The sequence below is a fragment of the Mauremys mutica genome, chromosome 2 (genome assembly GCF_020497125.1).
Source record: "Mauremys mutica isolate MM-2020 ecotype Southern chromosome 2, ASM2049712v1, whole genome shotgun sequence".
Classification (NCBI taxonomy): Eukaryota; Metazoa; Chordata; order Testudines; family Geoemydidae; genus Mauremys; species Mauremys mutica.
The window spans coordinates 113423058-113443968 of NC_059073.1; the positions used below are offsets into that span (position 1 = coordinate 113423058).

General features: G+C 41.1%; 1 protein-coding gene across 1 annotated transcript in view; it reads left to right on the plus strand.

Annotated features, from left to right (window-relative positions):
- Positions 1–20911, plus strand: part of JARID2 (jumonji and AT-rich interaction domain containing 2) — a 315297-nt gene that overhangs the window by 230764 nt on the left and 63622 nt on the right. The window contains exon 4 of the mRNA XM_045005897.1: positions 258–427. Coding sequence (XP_044861832.1) covers positions 258–427 — 170 coding nt within the window. The remainder of the gene's footprint in view (positions 1–257; positions 428–20911) is intronic.

The following is a 20911-nucleotide window of genomic DNA, read 5'->3' on the forward strand; positions in this document are numbered from 1 at the left end:
CTAGGTAAAAATCACCTTGAAATTCTTAAAATTGCAACAGAAACTTTAAAATAACTGTGGTAAAACAAACTTTCTCACAAACTGAATAAATCATAATTGTTACACTTCAAAAATATATTGTGGACTAAACACAACCAAGAAAGATGTTATTGGTAATAGATTGATTTCTCCCTCTTGTCTCACAGTGAATTGTTAAATTTAAGTGTGTATTCTTGGTTCTGCCTAATAATGCTTGTGTTTTTCTCTTGTTTTCACAGGCCAAGGCTGCAAGCACAAAGGAAGTTTGCTCAATCCCAGCCAAACAGTCCCAGCACAACTCCAATAAAGATAGTGGAACCGTTGTTACCCCCTCCAGCTACTCAGATTTCTGACCTCTCCAAAAGGAAGCCCAAGACAGAAGATTTCCTTACATTTCTCTGCCTTCGAGGTAGGAATCTTACAGCAGCCTAGGGGAACAATCTGTAGTTCAGAGAACAAGCTGCAGTATCACACAGTACAGTCTAGCGCTGGACGCAGTGGTGCTGCCCTTGAACCTATTGCACACATTTCCACCCAGTAGTCTGACTGTAGCTACAGTGGAGTAGCGTTTTACTTCATCGATATAAAGATTATAGAATTAGGCCAATAATATAGCAATTGGAAATTACTTTTATGCTTAGCATTCTTTCTCCTTGTCCTTCCGTCCCTCTCTCTCAATTATGTCTGATTATATAAACTGAGGCCCTGCTTAACCCTCACAAGTGCTTCTTTATTTCCACTTGGAGTTGAAATCTAGCTGGTTATTCCCTTCCTCTACATATGGAGAGTTCATTAACCGCTCTTCACCCCACCAGCTAAATCCCAGAGCAACAAGCCTTATCTGACTAGAAGAAAAGCTTCATTTTGGTTTTGTCTTTGCATAAGAAAAATGTATTTATTCAGTGGGATAACGTATGCGTGTTCGCTATCTCACTGTAAAACCATAGTGGAAACAAGGCATCAATAGGTCTAACCAGGAGGTAGGTAGATATGGTGAACTTCCTAGCTAGCCTGTGTCAGTTATCCCACGGAAAAAAACACACGGGTTTTTGGCAGTGAAAAGAAAAGCCTTTGGATGACACATTGATAATTCTGTCTTGATTAAACCAGAGACTCGCTTGGAGTGCTGTACCTCGCTGCACCTCGCTGCTAGGTTACACTTAGGCTCCCCCCAAGCTGGGACTTTTTCATTACACCCCCACCACACCCCCAGCAGAGGCCTGGTGATATTTTCCTCCTGTTTAATCTCTTGATTGTGGCATTAGACCTGCATTCTAACATCCTTCATCTGAGAGTGCTGGGACTGCCACCAGCCCCTTTATAGTTAGATGGTGCTGATGTGTAATGTGCCAGAGGGGTTGCTGTTGCCATTGCCCTGTGCTCTTCACCACTGGCTCGCAGGCCTTGCAATGAAGAACACTGCCATTGCCTTTACCTTCCTGTCACCTGGTTGAAGGAGTATGCCTTCATTACAAGATAGTGCCTGCCCTGCTTGCAGAATTCTAACGCAATGGACTAATCCCCTGAGGTTTGCTACGTTTGCCTCGTTTCTCAGTTACTACTACCACTTTGCAGGTTCCTATTGCTTCTCTTAAAGCACAGTTCTCTCACTTGGAATACAACTGATCAGCATCAATCATAGCTGCCTGCCTTGGTTTTCTCCTCCTAGTTCAGCATGGTTGAATTTTCCTATGCTTATGTATACTGCTGCTAATGGCTTGAAACCAGGCTGCCAAGCTGTCCATCTTGACTCTCTCATCCAGTATGTAAAGGGGATAGGGATGGAAGGTTTTTTTTTTTTAAAATATATATGGATTGTGAAAAGTAGCATCCAGTGGAGACTAAAATGCAGACTCAATCCCTTTCTATATTTCTGTGGATTAGATCTAATTTGCTGTGTGGTAATTTGCTCTGTCTGTTGGCAGCATGCTGCTGGAGTGCTCAGGGCCAATTGATGCATTCTGTTTATGGGAAAATTCAGCTAAGTGGTGTGTGCACATGGGTGCATTCGTACAGATATATTTTCCTCTCCTTATTAAGTATGTATTGTTAAATCTCTCAAGGCCCCCACCCCTAAGGAGAGGCAATTTGATAAGGGGGGAGACTTTACCTACAGCAATCTGACTTGAATAATGCGATATGAGATGCAGGTATTTTCTCCTGATCCAATGCTTCATGCAGCAAGATTTTTCTCTTAATAGTGAACATTTGGATCTGGTATCTGTAATTTTCTTCTAATAGATGTTCTGCTGTAAAGTAACAGAAGTTTTAGAAAGTTGTTGAAGGTCTGCAGTCAACTCCAAATTTCTTCAAGATCCAGAAATATGAGTGTTTTTCAAACAATATGTGCATGTAAACAAAAGGTTATAGATGGATAGATTCCCCTCCCCCAGGAAGTATTAGGATAAAAAATAAACCTTACACATCTCCATTGTCACTGTATAGGGTCTGAGAACAACATACAGGGACTCTGGGGGGAGAATTCCTGTGGCGCAGGCACTGCATTGGATTGCCTTAAACAGGGACATGTTCGGGGAAGGAGCCTAGGGCAGAAGAGGGTGGGCCATAGTGCATGTCACTATGTCCATTCTGGCTTGTGCTTCAAGCCACAGGGAACACTGTGGAGTATGCCATAATTTAGAGGACCCAGGCTGCTCTGAATTATGCTGGGGCCATTGAAGTAGGGTACAGATTCTGTGCAGTGCCTGCAGGAGACAACAGGACTCCTGGAGGCAGAGTATCAAATATGGCCCATAATGCACATTTTACACCTTCATTTTCACCAATTTTTTTAATGTATATTTATTAATTTACTTATTTTTCACATACCTGTAATATAAAAAGTTACAGGGAGAAGAGATTGGACAAAGTTTATACAAAGGAACTTTACCCAATATGTGCAAGTAGCAGTGGTGGGGAAACTTTAAAGATTCCCCCAAGATTAAGCCTTTGTTTCCCAAGGAAAACACTCCGCTGACCTCCCGTGGGAAGTTGCGAAACTTAGACGGTGATTGTACTTTTATGTTTTTTTCCTAATAAATTATTTCCTAAAGTGACACTGCTACGTTAAAATTCTTGCATTTAAAAAAAAACCCTTACCCGTGTTACTAATAAACAGACATCCTAGTTTTAAAAAAACCAAAATTATCCAATTAACCCCCCATAAAACCCCACATTTTTCTGCGATTGAAATGAAATGCTGAACTTTAGTTTCCCTAGCCATAATATATATAGATTTCAGTTGAACATAATGTTTTATTGATATATTTACAATTTTTAAGCAAGTTTGAAGCCTGCCAGTGCCATCAATTATTTATAATAAAATAAAATTAATAGAATGATCCAGTCACAGTGCATTGGTTCTTTACGGTTGTCAATGGCCTTGCTGTTTCTGCCTTTTGTTTTTGTTCCTTTTCATCCGGTTTGTTCAGAGCTTTGCATGTGTTCTACAATTGTCTGCCTTCAAATGTAATCTACAGAACAGCACGTTACCATCAACATTAAATTTGTCCATGCCAAACTCAGTGACATGGTCTTTAGGGGTGATAAAGTTTTCGGCATCTCTTCATAACTTTAATTACTCACAGCTGGAGACTGAAGTGAACTTAGAGATGCATTAAAACACAAATCCCTACATGCTGTTGATCAACCTCTCTCTCTATATATGCCTGAAGCAGTTTATTGGAGTATGTTTAGCTATGTAAATTTAAGGCACACTGAAAAATCAACCACAAGAGGGGTAGATTGCGCGCATTGAATAAGTGACACTGATACTTTCAGTAAAATTTAGCTAATAGTTAATATATGTACTTTTTTTCCAGAGAATGTAGAAAACTCTGTAAAAACGCAAATTCTGCATTTTTTCCACATTTTTTCAGAGGCAAATGGATTTCAAGGATCTCTGCTATTAACACAAGGATTATTGAATCTAAAAATTTTAAAATATCAATTCCTCACCTTTCTCATTTTATGCCATTTTGTTTTATTACATTTTGCTCAACATGGACAATGACAGAATGGATATACATTGAAATCTGTCAATTTCTGATTAGTTTAAGTTTGTTGGATCTGCAGTATTCTGCAAATGAATAAGTGTTGCAAGAGAACATTGTTTAAAAATAACTTACTTTTTTGTTTTAAAAAACATTTGGATAGCCAGCCTTAGTTAAAAGCATGTTGTAGAAAACATCATTCTTAAGCTTTAATGGACAAGAGAATGTCCTTTTAAAAACATTGAAAAACTGATATTTTCCCCACATCTTGCATTGTGATCCACAGTTTTTTCTAAATGAAGTAGTTCAGGCTGTGGTTGACATACATTTGTAACACTATTTCCCTCCAAAGTCTTTGTCCTACATAAAATTATGAATCTAATGTCCTTTTTCAAATAAAGATTCAGAAATGTTAAGGTTGACCCACTGCTATATCCAAGTACTTGCAAATATTTTTGTGAAGGGAAAATCAATCTTGCTGCTGCTGTTGTGTGGTTAAACAAAGTGATTCTGTAAGTGGGGTGAGAATTTAATTCTGGTGTGACTACCCTAGAACACCCCCCAATATCTCTTTCCATCCCCAGGACTCTTTAACACAGCTCCAGCCCCATCCTTCAGTACACACAACATTTTAAGATGGATTTTATATTGGTGATTGTTAAGCAGAAAAGAACATTTGAAGTTGATTTTAAACTGTTGGCTAGGGCCATGGGACACACAAGAATAGAAAGCCTGTCTTGTCTATGATTGAAGCAGCTTTCTCTCTTCAGATGTTACCATGATTAAATCAGATTATTAGAGTTGAAAAGCAGGTAAAAACTAGGTGGTGAACCCAAAACCCTTTAGAAATGGAGGAAAAATTCCAGTCAAATCTTCAAATCAGTTTGATCAGGTCGCTCACTCACACCAAGCAAGCACAACAAGACTTTTTTCTTTCAGTGCAGTCACTTATTAAACACTAAGGCTTTGGCTACACTTACACTTCAAAGCGCTAAGTGTAGTCAAAGCACCAGCGCTGGGAGAAAGCTCTCCCAGCGCTGTCCGTACTCCACCTCCCTGTGGGGAATAACGGACAACGCTGGGAGCCGCGCTCCCAGCGCTGGGGCTTTGACTACACTGGCGCTTTGCAGCGCCGCAATTTGCAGCGCTGGAGAGGGTGTGTTTTCACACCCTGCTGCAGCGCTGCAAATTTGTAAGTGTAGCCAAGCCCTGAGAGGCAAACTTTCAAAACTTTTCATGTGGGGTTTCAACTCGGCAGCTTCAGTTGTTACTGAGAGCTGTGCTGCTAAATCCCCACCCAGTTATTTTACAGTTTACTCTGGTATTGTAAAACACTGAAATTCATGGCAATGTATAGGTTTAGCAGTGATGTAAGTGTTAGTAACATAGTACCTGTATCATGAGGCACATATAGAACATTTGTTCAGGTCTTTGAAAACTGTGCAGCAGGTCAGCTCATGAGACAGTCCTGCAGGGTGATCCACTTGTGCAGAGTCTTGTTGATTTCAGTGGGACTCTGTCACTTTGCAGGATTGGGAACTAGTTTGGCTGATGAGTCAGTAGTATGAGCTTTGATGTCTCAGTGATGATATTTGCTCAGTGACTGCTTGAAAACTACAATGTGATACTATACGGAGAGTAAATTTTCCTGAATCTTCTTGTTGAAAACAGAGTGTAAATGTATGGCACTGTATAAATGTTTGGTATGTGCGTTACGACAATCCCTCATTCTGAGAAAGGTGTACCACTTGGGCTAATTAGGCCAGTCTCACAGCAGTGGAGTTTTACACACTTCTGGTGGGCCTCAAAGTGTTGCTGTTCCGTTGGCTGGCGAGCGTATTTGCAATAAATGGTACACTCTGTCTCGTGTATTTCATAAGGCAGTGGGGAAATGACGGGACCCTATTGGGTTTCCTGCTCAAATTCCTTTTACAGATGGGATACAAAATATCAAACCTCGATGTTAAAGGCCATGAGGACTTAGAGATTTGCATCTCTTCATAAAAGTGTTACAGTCCTTTAAAGTATTGAACAAATGGTCATATAAAGTGACTTTTCCCTCCCAATAGAAGCTAATGGAATAGCTTTGTTTCTCTGTGAAGCTGATCTCGTTCTCTCTGTCAGTGACTTCAGGAAGATACACTGAGCTTTGTAAACTTACAGCTACCATCTGTACTTTGTGAAACGAACATTTATGCCACACTTTTCCCTGTAAGTAAAGTAATTTAAAAATTCCAGTAACAGCAAGAACTTCACTCTTCCCTTGAGGAGGGAAGGTTTTTCTTTATGGCTTTTAACCTGCAAAAATGTAGCTGGAAAGTCTAATTGAATTCCAGGAACGTGGAACATTACATACAGGTTGTTGGTGGCAGACAGCAGGACTCCACAAAGGGCGAAGAGGCCCATGCTTAGAGATCCCTTTGTAGGACTGAGATCCATATTACTTTGGATTCTTCTTTATTTCTCTGAAAGTTTATGATCCTAATTATTCTTTTTAAACATGCTCTAATTTAATTGAGGAGAGAATTTACTAATTCCTGCTTTCTTTCGTTAGCACAAATTGTGAGGGCTGTGGACACTTTTGAAATTACTGTTCATTGATTTTTCAAACTCTTCACTTGAAAATGGGCATTAATGGGCATTTTTAATTTTGTTCTGTTTTAAAAAAGCCATCTGGCTAAGGCGAAAAAACTTTAACAATTAATAGGTGTATTTTCAAAGTATTTAGAATACAACATTGACCAGGCTTGGCAGAATTCACGTTCCTTTATTATTTTTAGTTTTTAAATCATGCCCCAAAATTTCCAACATGAGAAGGAATGGAATAGTGCAGATACATCTGAAGTGTTTGCCTGCAGTGTTCTTATCTTTAAATAGCTTCTTTGAAGGAGCCCATGTGCCCTTTGCCAGAGGCATAATTAGTATCTTTCAGTAGTGCATGTGGAGAGGAACATGTCATCTTTATGCTGTAGTACAATAGCCTGTACTTTTACTGTATTTTCTGTGACTGAGATCACATTATTCCTAATAGCTTCTGTTTTAAGTTGCCTTTACCCCCCTACAATTATTTACAGGTTAAAAATGTTAATGGAGCAATAAAAGTTGAGGAGTTAGTTGTCTTTCCACTCCACCTCCACCCTTCAGGGGAGATGATAGTAGCAAAGATGATGTTTAGTAGCCAACATTAGAAAGCTTTCCCAGAGTCAGTTTTCAAAATAAGCTGGAGGTCTGGGAACTAGGTTTTATTGATTTTTAGGGATTCCTAAATTAGAGGCACCTCAGTAATTAAAGCCTCAAAATACAGCTTTCAGCCTGTGCTAATAGAACTTCCGGCCTTTCATAACCCAAAACACACAATTCTTCATTCTTTCAAGTGATTTACCAATTTAATCAATTTTACAGTGCTGCAGTGTTGCGAAAACGTGTGCAAACAGCAAACTCCACTGTCACTGCAGCAAAGATGTGCATATTTTTCCAAACTTTGGCACCTTTCACCATTACAGTGACCCTGTCCTCCAGAGACAGCCCGTACCTGCTGATGGGGACGGGGAAGGGAGGACATAATTCAAAGGCACAGCTCAAGTCACGCCCCCACCTCCTTACCCTCGGTCTCCCTCCCCAGAAAGCACCAGCCTCTCCATGCAGCTCCCAGCCGTTGCTTCTACCTCTGCCCTACCTCAGAGCAGCTCACCAGCTCTGGCAGCTACCCCACAGCTGCATCATCATGTGACCTGGCAGAAATCTGGGGGTGCACATGACCCCGGGTGCCTCCCCCGGCCACGTGTTGCTTTTGCTGTCCTTGTGCTATCATTCCACTCTTAAATAGGCCATGGGACAGGTGTCACGTTTTGGGGTGCAGTTGAGAGCAGTGAGAGACTGTGCCACTGTTAGTGCTAGAACACTGAGTGCCACTCTGCTGTTGTAGCTCCCCGTGTGGACACTCCAGCCAGCATACACACATGCACTGGGTGTCTATGTGTTAAGTAAGCAGCCTTGGTTCAGCAACTTTTGACTCCATCAGCCTGCTTGTCATGTCACAGCCACGCTCTGGTCTCCACCACTCTTGGTTGCAAGTAGCCAAGTAGCCCAACACAGCCAGAGTCCTGAATTTCCCCAAAATAGTCTGTCCTGAAATGGTCCGTAATAAGACCCGCTGCTCCTTTAAAGAAACAAAAGCACAGCAGCTTGTGGCTTTAACTGGAGCTTTTAATAATCACTGCAATTCAAATACAGCACTGGGTTGATGTAGAATAAAAGCAAAACCCGTGTATTTAATCAAAAAGAGAGATTTGAAATAAGTTCAGATTTAAGAGTTAAAGTCAAATGGTTACAAACAAAAATGAAAACATGCTTCTAAAAGTCTAAAACTTAATCTAGCAAGATACAGTCTTTGTTCAAGATGGTTTTTCTCTCTCTTTCTCTCTCCCACAGTCTTCTTTCCAGCTTTTTACTGGTCAGGACCTATCACAGAGCTCAAATAGCTTGGTATTTTGTGAAGGGTAACTTGGGGTTCTTTGCCTCTCCCTTTGACAGTCCAATAAGCCTTTGAAATATATTTTCTGAAGGGTATTTAGTTGGGAATTGGTCCTGCTTTGAGCAGGGGGTTGGACTATATGACCTCCTGAGGTCCCTTCCAACCCCGAGATTCTATGATTCTACCCCCAGATAAAGTTCATTAGTTCATGCTGAGTAAAGGAGACACAATGTTTGGAAGATCAAGCTTCTTGAGAGTTCCTCCCCTGCTGTTCTTTTTTACTATATAAATGATCTCTTCCTGTTGCAATCTCCGATACAAATGAATAGCCCATTGAATCTGGGCCACATCTCATTTGCGGTATTGGTCCCTTTCGTTATCTGCAGAAAACTTAGCAATTGCCCATCTTTTAGTCACAGACTTTAAAGCATAACATTAGTAAATATCCATAATTTCACATATAGCATTTTTACATATATTTTACAATAGTATTATTGACCAGTGTGGAGTTAGCTTTCAAATGTTATCTCACAAGGTGCATTTTGTACAAAAATTATCGCAGTAGTATGTAGGGTGTGAACACCAGGGTGCCTAAGGTGGCAGCTGGATGGATTGATTTAAATCAAGGTGGTTTAAATCAGCAACTTAAATTGTGATTTAAATCAAATGGAAAGTCTCAATTTAAATAATTGATTTTCATAAACTTTCCATTTGTACTTCGGTTACTTTCTAAAGAAAGGTGCATTCTCATTGGTTGATATAGCTATTAAAACATGTTAATTTACAATTAAATAGAGCCTTTACATTATATTTGGTACCATCTTTTTGCTACCTCGGAGGGTACAATATGACTATTTACATTTATTAAGGAAATAACTAGCTTAATATTTTCAGATGCTGAGTAATTGTACATTTTAGTATGTTCAGGTAGGAAGAAACTATAAAATAAAGAGTATGAGACCACCCCCCGTGGGGTGGGAGGGAGAAGGGTTAATGGATGATCCTCATGAGATACATGATGGTATCTCCTGGAGTCAGAGGCTGAGTCCCAACACCTGTGATGACTCTGACAGTCTCTTACACCCAGGTGCACAGACCCTGGGTCCCCCACAGGATGAAGCCCTTAATACAGTACATGACCTATTGTGCCATATTTATAAAGATTGACCTCAAAAGTTAGATGTTTTCCCCCTGATTCTTTCTTTATATAGCAAAGCAGCCTTTAAAAACAAATTTGTAATAGAAGCTCTTGGATTCAGCATATTTATTTTTGTTGTTTAAGGGTTTTAAGAGATGATAAATTTTTTGAGCTTAAAATAGTTTATATTAAATTCAGATTTCATTTAAAACAAGCTTAGTTTAAAAAAGAAAAACTGATTATAATCTAAATAAAATAAAATGATTAACAATTTAAATAAAAAGGGATAGAAAATTATTTTTTTCTTCACTTCTGCTGTGGTGTACCCCTTGACTGTTGTCATTTTCCTGGGTGGAAAATGTAGTGGCATGGTGTCTCCATCCTCTGCTATCTTAACAGGGCATATCTCCTCTGTGTGTGTCATAACCTTTTTAAACTAACCCCCCCCCGCCCACACACACACACTTTAAAGTCAGAAGGGACCATCATGATAATCTAGCCTGACTGCCTGTACAATGCATGCCATAGAACCTCGCCACTCCTGAAATAGACCCCCTAACCTCTGGCTGAGTTACTGAAGTCCTCAAGTCATAGTTTAAAGACGTCAAGTTACAGAGAATTCACCATTTACACTACTTTAAACCTGCAAGTGACCCATGCCCCAGGCTGCGGAGGAAGGTAAAAAATCCCCAGCGTCTCTGCCAATCTGACCTGGGAGGAAATTCATTCCCAACCCCAAATATGATGATCAGTCAGACCAGGGGTCAGCAACCTTTCAGAAGTGGTGTGCCGAATCTTCATCTATTTACTCTAACTTAAGGTTTCACGTGCCAGTAATACATTTTAACATTTTTAGAAGGTCTCTTTCTATAAGTCTATAATATATAACAAAACTATTGTTGTATGTAAAGTAAATAAGGCTTTTAAAATGTTTAAGAAGCTTCATTTAAAATTAAATTAAAATGCAGAACCCCCCGGACTGGTGGCCAGGACCTGGGCAGTGTGAGTGCCACTGAAAACCAGTTCGTGTGCCACCTTCGGCACCCGTGCCATAGGTTGCCTACCCCTGAGTTAGACCCTGAGAGTAAGACCTCCAGCCAGACACTTGAGAAATAATTCTCTGTAGTAACTCAGAGCCCTCCCCATCTAGTGTCCCATCACCAGCCATTGGAAATATTTGCTGCTAGCAGTTGCAGATCGGCTACATGCCAGTGTAGGCAGTCTCATCATACCATCCCCTCCATAAATGTATCCAGGTCAGTCTTGAAGCCAGTCAGGTTTTTTTGCCCCCATTGCTCCCCTTGGGAGGCTGTTCCAGTACTTCCACTCCTCTGATGATTAAAAACCTTCATCTAATTTTGGGCCTAAACTTGTTGATGGCCAGTTTATATACATTTGTTCTTGTGTCCACATCAGCGCTTAACTTAAATAATTCCTCTCCCTCCCTGGTATTTATCCCTCTGATATATTTATAGAGAGCAATCATATCTCCCCTCAGCCTTCTTTTGGTTAGGCTAAACAAGCCAAGCTCTGAGTCTCCTCTAATAATAAGGTAGGTTTTCCATTCCTCGGATCATCCTAGCAGTCCTTCTCTGCACTTGTTCCAGTTTGAATTAATCTTTCTTAAACATGGGAGTCCAGAACTGCACACAGTAGTCCAGATGAGATTTCACCAGTGCCTCATACAATGGCGCTAACTCTTCCCTGTCTCTACTGAAAATACTTCATCTGATGCATCCTAGGACTGCATTAGCCTTTTTCACAGCTGCATCACTTTGGTGGCTCGTAGTCATCCTGTGATCAACCAGTGCAGCCAGGTCTTTCTCCTCCTCTGTCACTTCCAACTTCAGCCTCTTAGGGACTACATAAGAACTATACAGACAGCTTAAAGAAAGCCAAATAAGATCATTCCAATCGAATGGCAGGTTTACCAATATAGTTATGAAAGGAGGGCATTAAAATGCTGACACGTTGGGAAGAGAAGATTTTTAATTGCTTCATAACCTTGATTAGTTTAATTCTACAATACAAGGAATTGCAACATGAAGACTTGAGGTAGTTTTAAAAAAAACTGGAAGGCAATTTTCATAGCTGGTTTGTGGTACTAAATGATTTGGGCATTTGAAGTTGGGCTGTTGGCATGACAAGAAATAATAAGAATTAATCCTGTATCTTTTGTGTAAGCTTTGAAGTGAACAGATTTTAATTGCTTGAACCATTCCGTTAATGATATTACATTTGTATAGAACACCTTTCATCCCAGAGAATCCTAAAGCCCTTTTCAAAATTCAGACTAATACACAGTGCTCTGCCATAGATAGAGCTTTTCTCATATGTGGTATGAAAAATAAATATATGTTGTATATGGGATCACTTCACCCACTGGTAAAATATGGTGCTGTGCATTGTTAACAGTGGTTTAGGACAGGAAGCAAAGAATAAAGCATTAATTTACGCTGTAATGATAGAGGTTTAAAAACTTACAAAGCACACACTAGCCAGAAGAGCATATACAAGATAATGGTGGAAACCATAGTAGTGAGGTACGAGTGATGAAAGTCTACTAACCTCCCTCCTTCTGCAGTTGATAGGTGTTCTGCTAGGATGCTGTCCAGACTTCTATGTTTCATACCAACTTCTGGCTGGAAGATGTTTGATAAATTAGAAATGCAGCTAGAAGGCAGAAGGAACTTTCTATTTTTTTCTCTACTCTGTAGCCTCCCGAGTGCTGCAGAGGAATCAAGATTCTCACTTACGCTGCCCCCTGACCTGCATTCACATGAATGACGTCAGTGCCTGCTTCTGCTGCTGTTCATATATTGCTGCAGCAACGTGAAATTGACTTGATTCTAGTAACAAGAGGGGCTCGTGTTCTGGGTTCTCCTCCCGTCTGTACCACTGACTCACTGTAGGACTATAGGCAAGCCAATTTGACTTTCAATACCTATTTGTAAAATGGGAATAACATTTCACTACTTAATAGAGGTATTGATGTCACTGTGGTTTTGGCCTTCGTAAGTCCATATCTGTGAACCCTCTGATTTTTGTAATTCTAGAAATGTTATGGCTATTTTTTACTTTAATTTTAAAGGAACAAAAAATCTCTCCCCCGTCATGTGATGACAGACATGAAAATGCAAACCAGGTTCCAGGGTTTGATGTCTATTGTCAATGTGAAAATGTTAGGAAATATAACAATTATTCCCAACCCCCATTCTGTGTCCGTCCTTCCACATGCCATATGTGCTGCTACTAATGGTGCCAGGGCTAGTTCAAACTCCCTCTTGGCTGCCAACCTGCAGCTGGAGATAGCTCTTCTGCTGAGCAGCAACAGTAACCTCTGACCACAAAGAGGAATAGCTTAGTAGCATAAGAAGCATGGTCTGGTGGAATATGTACGAGAATGAGTTCTAATTCTAAACCAATCCTAGTTCTGAGACTAGTTCCCTCTATCGCTTTGATATGGTCAGGTCACTTATTCATTCTGCCTTAGCTTCCCTATTTTTAAAATGGGAGGTAATGTACCTGCATGGGTTCTGTGATGAGTAGATAGTTAATGTTCGTATAAGTGCTGAATGCTAGAGTGGGGAGGAAGAACTATGGCAAGACAAGGGGGACTTGGAGAAGAGCATGCAGGAAGTAAAGGAGTACTAGAATGGAGAGCAAAGTAAAATTTGATGCTGTCTTTCAAAGAGAAGAATGAGAACAATAAATAGAAATGAGAAAAGAGAATGGTAGGTTATACCAGCAAGGGTCTTGCACAAGTGTGGCATGGGTTAGAACATTTCAATGTATGTTCCTTTCTTACTGTGTTTCCTTGGTTGACATTTTATAACCTGAGTTTTGAGAACATTCATACTACAAAGATAACCAACAAATGATTTTGTTGAAAATGGAGCCTGTGTCCACCCTACTTCCTTTATTATATAGTAAAGGTCTACAGATTGGACAACACATGGTTAAAATGCTGTCAGCTTAAGGTTCCCAGGTGTCCGGTTTTCAACTGGAATTCCAGTCGAAAAGGGAACCTAGCAGTGTCCAGTCAAGACTGTTGACCGGATGCTTAAAGTCCGGTCACCTGCAGTAACCTGTCTCTGCCACTGGGGTGTGTGTAGAAGAGCTGCAGCTGCCGCTGCAGTCTGGAAGAGCAGTGGAGCACTCAGGAACAGCTCCAGTGGAGAGAGGTACCAGCGGCTCCTCTGTTCTGCCCCAAGCGCAGCTCTCCCTGCCCCACTCACCCCGCACCCCTAGAGCGTGATGCTCTCTCCCCTGCCCCAGTTACCCCTCTGCCCCCAGAGTGTGGCTCTCCCTTTCCCACCCTGCCCCAGTTACTCACCTCCAGAGCTCAGCTCTCTTTCCAACATCCTGCCCCCGTCACCCCTAGATCCCTGCTCAGCTGGCAGGGGGAGGATGGGTGGTGACAGCAGCAAGCAATTTTTGTTTTTTTGATAGGTCACCTGTATTGCTGGTTGCTCTGGAGTCACTAGTTAAATAACCTACAGTTCATGAGAAAGTAAAACCTTCTGGCAGCCAAGGATCTAGTGAATGATCAGAATTGCAACATTTTTGTTGAATTGTCCCTTGGAGGGAAAAATGCTGGCAACTGTGCGTGATTTTGAACCAAGCACAAGCAGCTGCTCTGCACTTCTGCAGTGAGAGAGGTTGATGATGGAACAAAGATTCCTCCTGCATAAAATAGCCAGTTAGTATTTGTGGAAGCATCAGGGAGAGCAGTCTTGGTGGCACTCCAGCTGAAGTCCAAATCCTGTTCATAGTGATCTGATCATGGTGGAAGGAGTGTTAAGTGTGTGTGTGTGTGTGTGTGTGTGTGTGTGTGTGCACGCATGTGAATGAGAGAGAGAAATTGCTCAACCATAGAGGTTGGAGTAAAATTGCTCTAATTGCTTTGAGATCTTCAGATAAGAAATCTTATACAAGTCCCCCTGTTTATTTTTTACCGTCCAGTATCCTACTTCCTACCGTGTGTCTGTGTCTCTCTCATCTACCAGAAAGATTAAAATTATTTTTGTTCTGAAAATTCCAATTGATCTCTAGCTTTCCCTTCCCCCGAAGGATAAACAATTGTCCCATGCTCCACTGCTTTCACAAGCTGCTTTAAAAGGAAAAAAGGAGAAATTGGGCTGTATGTCATAGCTGTAACACCAGGCAGTTCATGGTCCAGTGATGATGGAGGGAGCATGATTTGAAGGGCAGTGTGCATATTTGCTCCTTGCCTCACTTGCACACATTGGATATACGCGTCTCCACGTTATTCAGGCACTAGAGAACTCTCTGTCCCATTTGATTATTCCTGCATGTGGAATTAAATAAATGAAATATAGTTGCTCTTCCCTTTGGAGGCTACATATCTGATTCTCAATAAGGCTCCATTATGCCACCCTCACAGTATAAAAGGGCCATAAAATATGGGTATAAATTAAGTTTACTCTCCCTTTAAGGACCATTTACACTGCCTGTCAGAGCAGCATAAAGTAAATTGTAAATGAGAATTTGGCCCTGTATGTTTAGCACAGAGGTGCAGGCATGTCAGCCCTATTCAGAAGGCAAGATTTTCCACCTGTATGCTGCCCCAAAATGGGGCCTTGTGTCAAAGGCAGGGAAAAACCAAACCTTCACAAAAAGCTAGTAGTGTAGTATTTGGCATGCCACATATTTATTGGGTCAGGCTTAAGGCGCACATACCTTGACCTGCCTCATTCTTAAATCACTGTGACGGCTTAAATTGTTTTAGTGTTTTTCAAAAGCACAGCTGGGCTATGTTTAATTGTTCGAAGAAATAAGAGAAGGGGGCTTAAGGGGGAGTCTGTGTAAATAATTGAGGAAGAAGAATCCAATTTTACAGAAACCGCAGCCCAAATTAGAGAGAAGGCTGTTGGATTGAAATGATTTCTGTTGTGGTTGTAACATACCACAATTTGATTTCTGTCCAGATGAAAACATTTGGTTTGCACTTCAGTAAACATTGCAGAAACACTGCCAGCTAATTTTTGAAGAGTAACAAAATACTGCTTTTGGCAAAACAGACACTCTTTCCATACTCCTGAGTCCATAGCTCTGACCCAAATTCATGGGGGTTTTTTCAGCTTTGTTAATGCTCTTATATAATTTGAGGCAAAAATGCCTGTAATTTCATAGGAAACAGTATCTTTTATTTTTGAGGGGAGGGGAATTGAACATTCTACAAATCAAAAATATTAATACTCACATTTTTCTTTTAAACTTGCCAAAAAGAAAGTATAATTTGTTTTATTGCATCAGCCACTTTCTTCTGAGGGCTTGGCTACACTTACAAATTTGCAGCGCTGCAGCAGGGTGTGAAAACACACCCTCTCCAGCGCTGCAAATTGCGGCGCTGCAAAGCGCCAGTGTGGTCACAGCCCCAGCGCTGGGAGTGCGGCTCCCAGCGCTGTCCATTATTCCCCACAGGGAGGTGGAGTACGGACAGCGCTGGGAGAGCTCTCTCCCAGCGCTGGCACTTTGACTACACTTAGCGCTTCAAAGCGCTGCCGCGGCAGCGCTTTGAAGTGCTAAGTGTAGCCACAGCTTCTGGTTGCAGCGTAGGTGTGTGCAAGTAGTGTAGGTAACTGCCTGAGTTCAAAACCCCCTACTTACATATGCACATTGAATTATATGCAAGCTTAAGTGCATGTCTTCATGAGCAACGTTAGTGCTGCCATGGCAGCGCTTTAACGTGGCTGTGTAGTCGTCGCACCAGCGCTGGGTCTCCTAGTGCTGTAAAAAACCTTCCCCCACAAGGGGAGTAGCTACCAGCACTGGAGTGCAGCTCCCTGCACTAGTGCACTGTCTACACTGCCACTTTACAACACTGAAACTTGCAGTGCTCAGGGTGTGTTTTTTCATACCCCTGAGTGAGAAAGTTGCAGCACTGTAAACTGGCAGTGTAGACATGGCCTAAGTTTTGCATATGAAAAAATGTGCACATTTTTTTGAACATTTTGCTCTGAGGATTGTTAAAGGAAATACATAATTTAAAAATCACACTTCCGTATGACTTTTTTTATTCCTATTGTTATACAAATAACACTTAAGATGACTCTAACTGAAAGAGATTAAATAACAATTAGCTTCTTTACTTTGTATATTAGGCAACACTTTGTGTATAGTCAGTTTCATTGTTTCCCCTATATAGTCAGTTTCCTTTGTGTAGATCTTTCACAGAATATCAGACAAGAGGAAAACACTTACAAGAAAGAGAGAAATGTAATTGTGAAACCACAGATGTTGGCAGATTACCTGAAAACACATTTAGTTCATTTTTAATAAAAGAACCGGAAGAGATGAGTTCAAAATTAGCCGTTGAAAGAGATCTTGGAGTCTGTGAAAACTTCACCTCAGTGCACAGTAGTGGTCAAAAAGGCTGACAAAATGCTAGGAACTACTGGGGAATGGATAGAAAATAAGACTGAAAATATCATAATGCCACTATATAAATCCATGGTGTGCCCACACTTCGAATACTGTGTCCAGTTCTGGTCGCCCCATCTCTGAAACGATATAGTGGACCTGGAAAAGGTTCAGAGAAGGACAACAAAGATGATCAAGGGTACAGACTAACTTCCATTAAGGAAAGACTAAAAAGATAAGGGCTGATCATCTTAGAAAAGAAGTGACTACGGAGGAATATGATAGAGGTCTATAAAATCATGAATGGTGTGGAAAAAGTGAATAGAGAAATGTTACTTTTCCCCCCCACCAAACAAAAACCAGCAGTCACCTGATGAAGGTAATAGGCAGTAGGTTTAATAGAAAGGAGAGAGAATATTTTTTCACACAAAGCACAATTAACCTGGGGAGCTCGTTGCTATGGAATGTTGTGATGGCCAAAAGTATAAATGGGCTAAAAAAAAGAACTAGATAAATTAATGGAGGATGGGCTCTTCGGTGGCTCTTAGGCCAAAATGGACAAGGATTCAGGCCTGTGCTTGGAGCGACCCTAAATCTCTGACTGTCAGAAGCTGAGAAGAGAAGATGGGTGGATCACTCCAATTGCCTCTTCTGCACACTCCCAGAGCTTGGCCACTGTAGGAGACAGGATACTGGGATGGATGGACCATTGGTCTGACCTAGTATGGCCGTTCTTATGTTCTTCAGAGTCTGTTATTTGCAGTCCTTTTGTAGTAAAAGACAAAATATCCAGGAAATTGTTAGACAGAACTCACTGTTAACATAATGATGATCAATTAAAACTCGCATTAAGTAGTTCCTGTAAAATATCTCTTGTGGGCTATCTGATTGGGTGGATGCTGTTTCTTTCTTTGAAAGAAACATTTTAGTCATTTAAGTTTCTGTCATGCGTATTGTTCCAGTGGAAACCTGAGAACAGCAAACCCATGGCCCATTTTCAGTAGGAAAAAAGGTGTGTGAAGTTAGTTAACACAAGGTGAAATCCTAGTGAAGACAAGGCAATTGTTATTTTTCACAGTAATTAGCAGATTGAGGCTCCCCCACAGAGGAAGATTATGTCTGCAGGACTCCATATCTTGCCAGGGAAAAAGATTGTGCAAGTGGAGTTTAGTACTGGGAGATACTTTGGCTTAAGAGTGGTTTATCTCTTTAAACTGGTTCCTGATATACTCAGCTGAAATAAACCTGATTTAAATCAGAATAAGAGGGGTCATAAGAGCCTTTTGTATCTGTTTAACTAAACTGATTTTAAATCGCACCTTAAGTCAAACCAGGACAACCTTAGGTGTAGAAAAGTCCATGTTTTCTAGCCTAGACAGAACCTGAATGTTTAATGTAAACAGGAAGCAGGAAAAAAACCAACCCTTCCTAAATTAAAAATAAAAATCCTTCTCTGCCTTCTCTATACATAATAGTAAATTAAAAAAAAATCTAAAAAGCGCATAAGTTCTTTTATTTCTTTTTTGCAGGTCACCTTAATAAATCTCTGGTGAAAGGTGGGGGAGGAACAGTAGGTTTTCTCTGATGTATTATACTTTAGACTTGCTAGATTAGTGAAGTGAGAATTAGTGCAATTCTACTGTATTATTGGAAACTGCTAGTCTAATTTCCCTGGGCTGGAAGTATACTCCCCAACCAATCTCAGCTGTCAGAAGAATGTGGTTTAACCCTTGTTGTTCACAGTTCGCAACTGAAAATAATTAAAAAAGTGTTCCAACTAGAGATGGCATGTTTATAGAATGAATGGGGCCAAGAAAGATGGCGATAGCTGTGCTCTCCACTGGGTTAACCTTTCCCTCCTTTTTAGAGCAAATTCGTACTCTACAATAATGAGCTTTGAGCTGAAGTGGGGTTATTATTGCTATTATATTATCAACACTGCTAGGTGCTGTGCTCGCATATAGTTAGACTTAATTTCTTCCCTGAAGAACAGTTTGCCTGTTCAGTTGTCAGAGAGGAAAAACGCACAGTAAATGTGGGACTGATCAATAACATATGGATCCGGATCCAAAAATGCTAAAAACTTGAGTTGCATGTGGATTTGGATATTCATATTCAGCCACCTCTGTTTTGTTTTTGTAAAATGTGCATTATTTATTTATTTATTTTTTATTGGTATCTTATTTATTTATTTAAAAGCTGTCTTTGCTAATTGACTTTCTTTAAGTATTCGCCTTCTTCTGAAATTTTACAGGCTTCATAGCTTGGTGTGTTTTGAGCATTAAATTGAATCAATGAAGGCAGCAGCTATTACATTTTTGAAAACTGGCATCTCAGAATGTACAGTAACTTTGTTTTCCTGCCAGGGTTTATGTGGTGATGGCATCAAGCTAGTGGTCCTTGAAACTGATTTCATGGGGTGAGTTGCCACAACATGCAGAGCCAGTAATTCTTGGATTCATATTGCAGACTAGTGTGGAGGGAAGAGAAAGGGGGAGTGTCTTTTTTTCATTCAGAACTGTCCTAGGGTTATTGCGTCCTTGAGACAGTTACTGCAGAAGAGTTGGGCCAGTCCAAAAGGAATTGTTTGTTTCCCTCCCAACACCTCTCATCTTCTTCAGATGATTGCTTATGGTGTGACAGAAAGTTCCTGTCTTGCAGAAAAATGCCTTATTCATTTTTTTGTTAGCTGCTTCAATTTTCATGCTTTCAAGCACATCTGGAATCCTGTTTTTGCTGATCCTCATTCTGTAGAAATGTGATGGTCAGGATATGCAGTAGACCAGGAGAGAGAGGTGTGTGTGTGTAACATATTATAATCTCTTTGCAGAGAAAAGCACCATCCTGTGCTGGGTGTTGCTGGTACTACCTACCCCATACTGCTGGCCAGTAAGTGGTATCAGGGACAGCACCGGCTGCCACCAGGCAGAGCTTTAGCTCTTGCTTCTAAAGGCAGCCTCAGCCGTAAGGAAGAGATAGCATCACCTGTGCTGTCTCTAGTCTAGCAGATATCTATGAGCAAATCACCATGCCCACCGGAATAGATGTGGAGACGCATGTGTATAGTGATGAAGTGAAGAGGAGATGTTTGGGTGGGAGGTGAAGAGATGGGTATATAGGAGGAGTGAGAGCAAGCTGAAGTGAGCAGCTGAACCCACTTAACTGCTTCCGTCTGTGTGGTCCTATGTAGCAGCCTTTGACCTCAGGCTCTTCCCCTGGCTACAGGTCTTGATCCACTGCCAAGAGGGTACCCTAGTTGTGCTCTCACCGCCTTTTTCTCATGTTAGGGGTAAGGCTGCTGGGGAGGGAGAAAGGTAGCTGCTTGGTGCTCTCCCACAGCAGATCCAAGGGTTGCTAAAGAAGTTGAGGACAGAGACTGTTATGTGTGGTCAAAGCCCGGGTGTCTTCAGTGCAGTAAGCCCTGGCGTCTTGACAGCCACACTCACCTTCTCCCCACATGAGCAGCTACTCCCATCCCCTCGGCTTCTCGTCTGTTTTGGGGAGAGGAGTGATTCTTCTTTGGCTTCTGCCAGAAATGTTTGTAAGGGATACAGGTGGCAGGCCCCCTACAGATCCTCTTAGGGCTACTCTTGCTATTGGAAGCAGGTGTTTCTTGCTGCTGTTCCCAACTCTGATGATGATGTAATTAGGTGAGGCCCAACAGAGGAAATAGGGTTTCTTCCTAGAAAACAAGTTGCCTTCAGAACTGCTGAGCAGTCAAACTCCAAAATATATTTTTACTTCTGAGGAGATCAAGGTTGTAGTGCTAATCACGTGATCCTCAACTCAAGGTTGATGTTTCCAGCCACTCTTTCCAAGGCGTCACAGATACTTTGTATAGGTTCACCATCCCCTTCCAGCATAATTTGTGTAGTGAGAAACACTTTCCTGATGTGCAGTTGA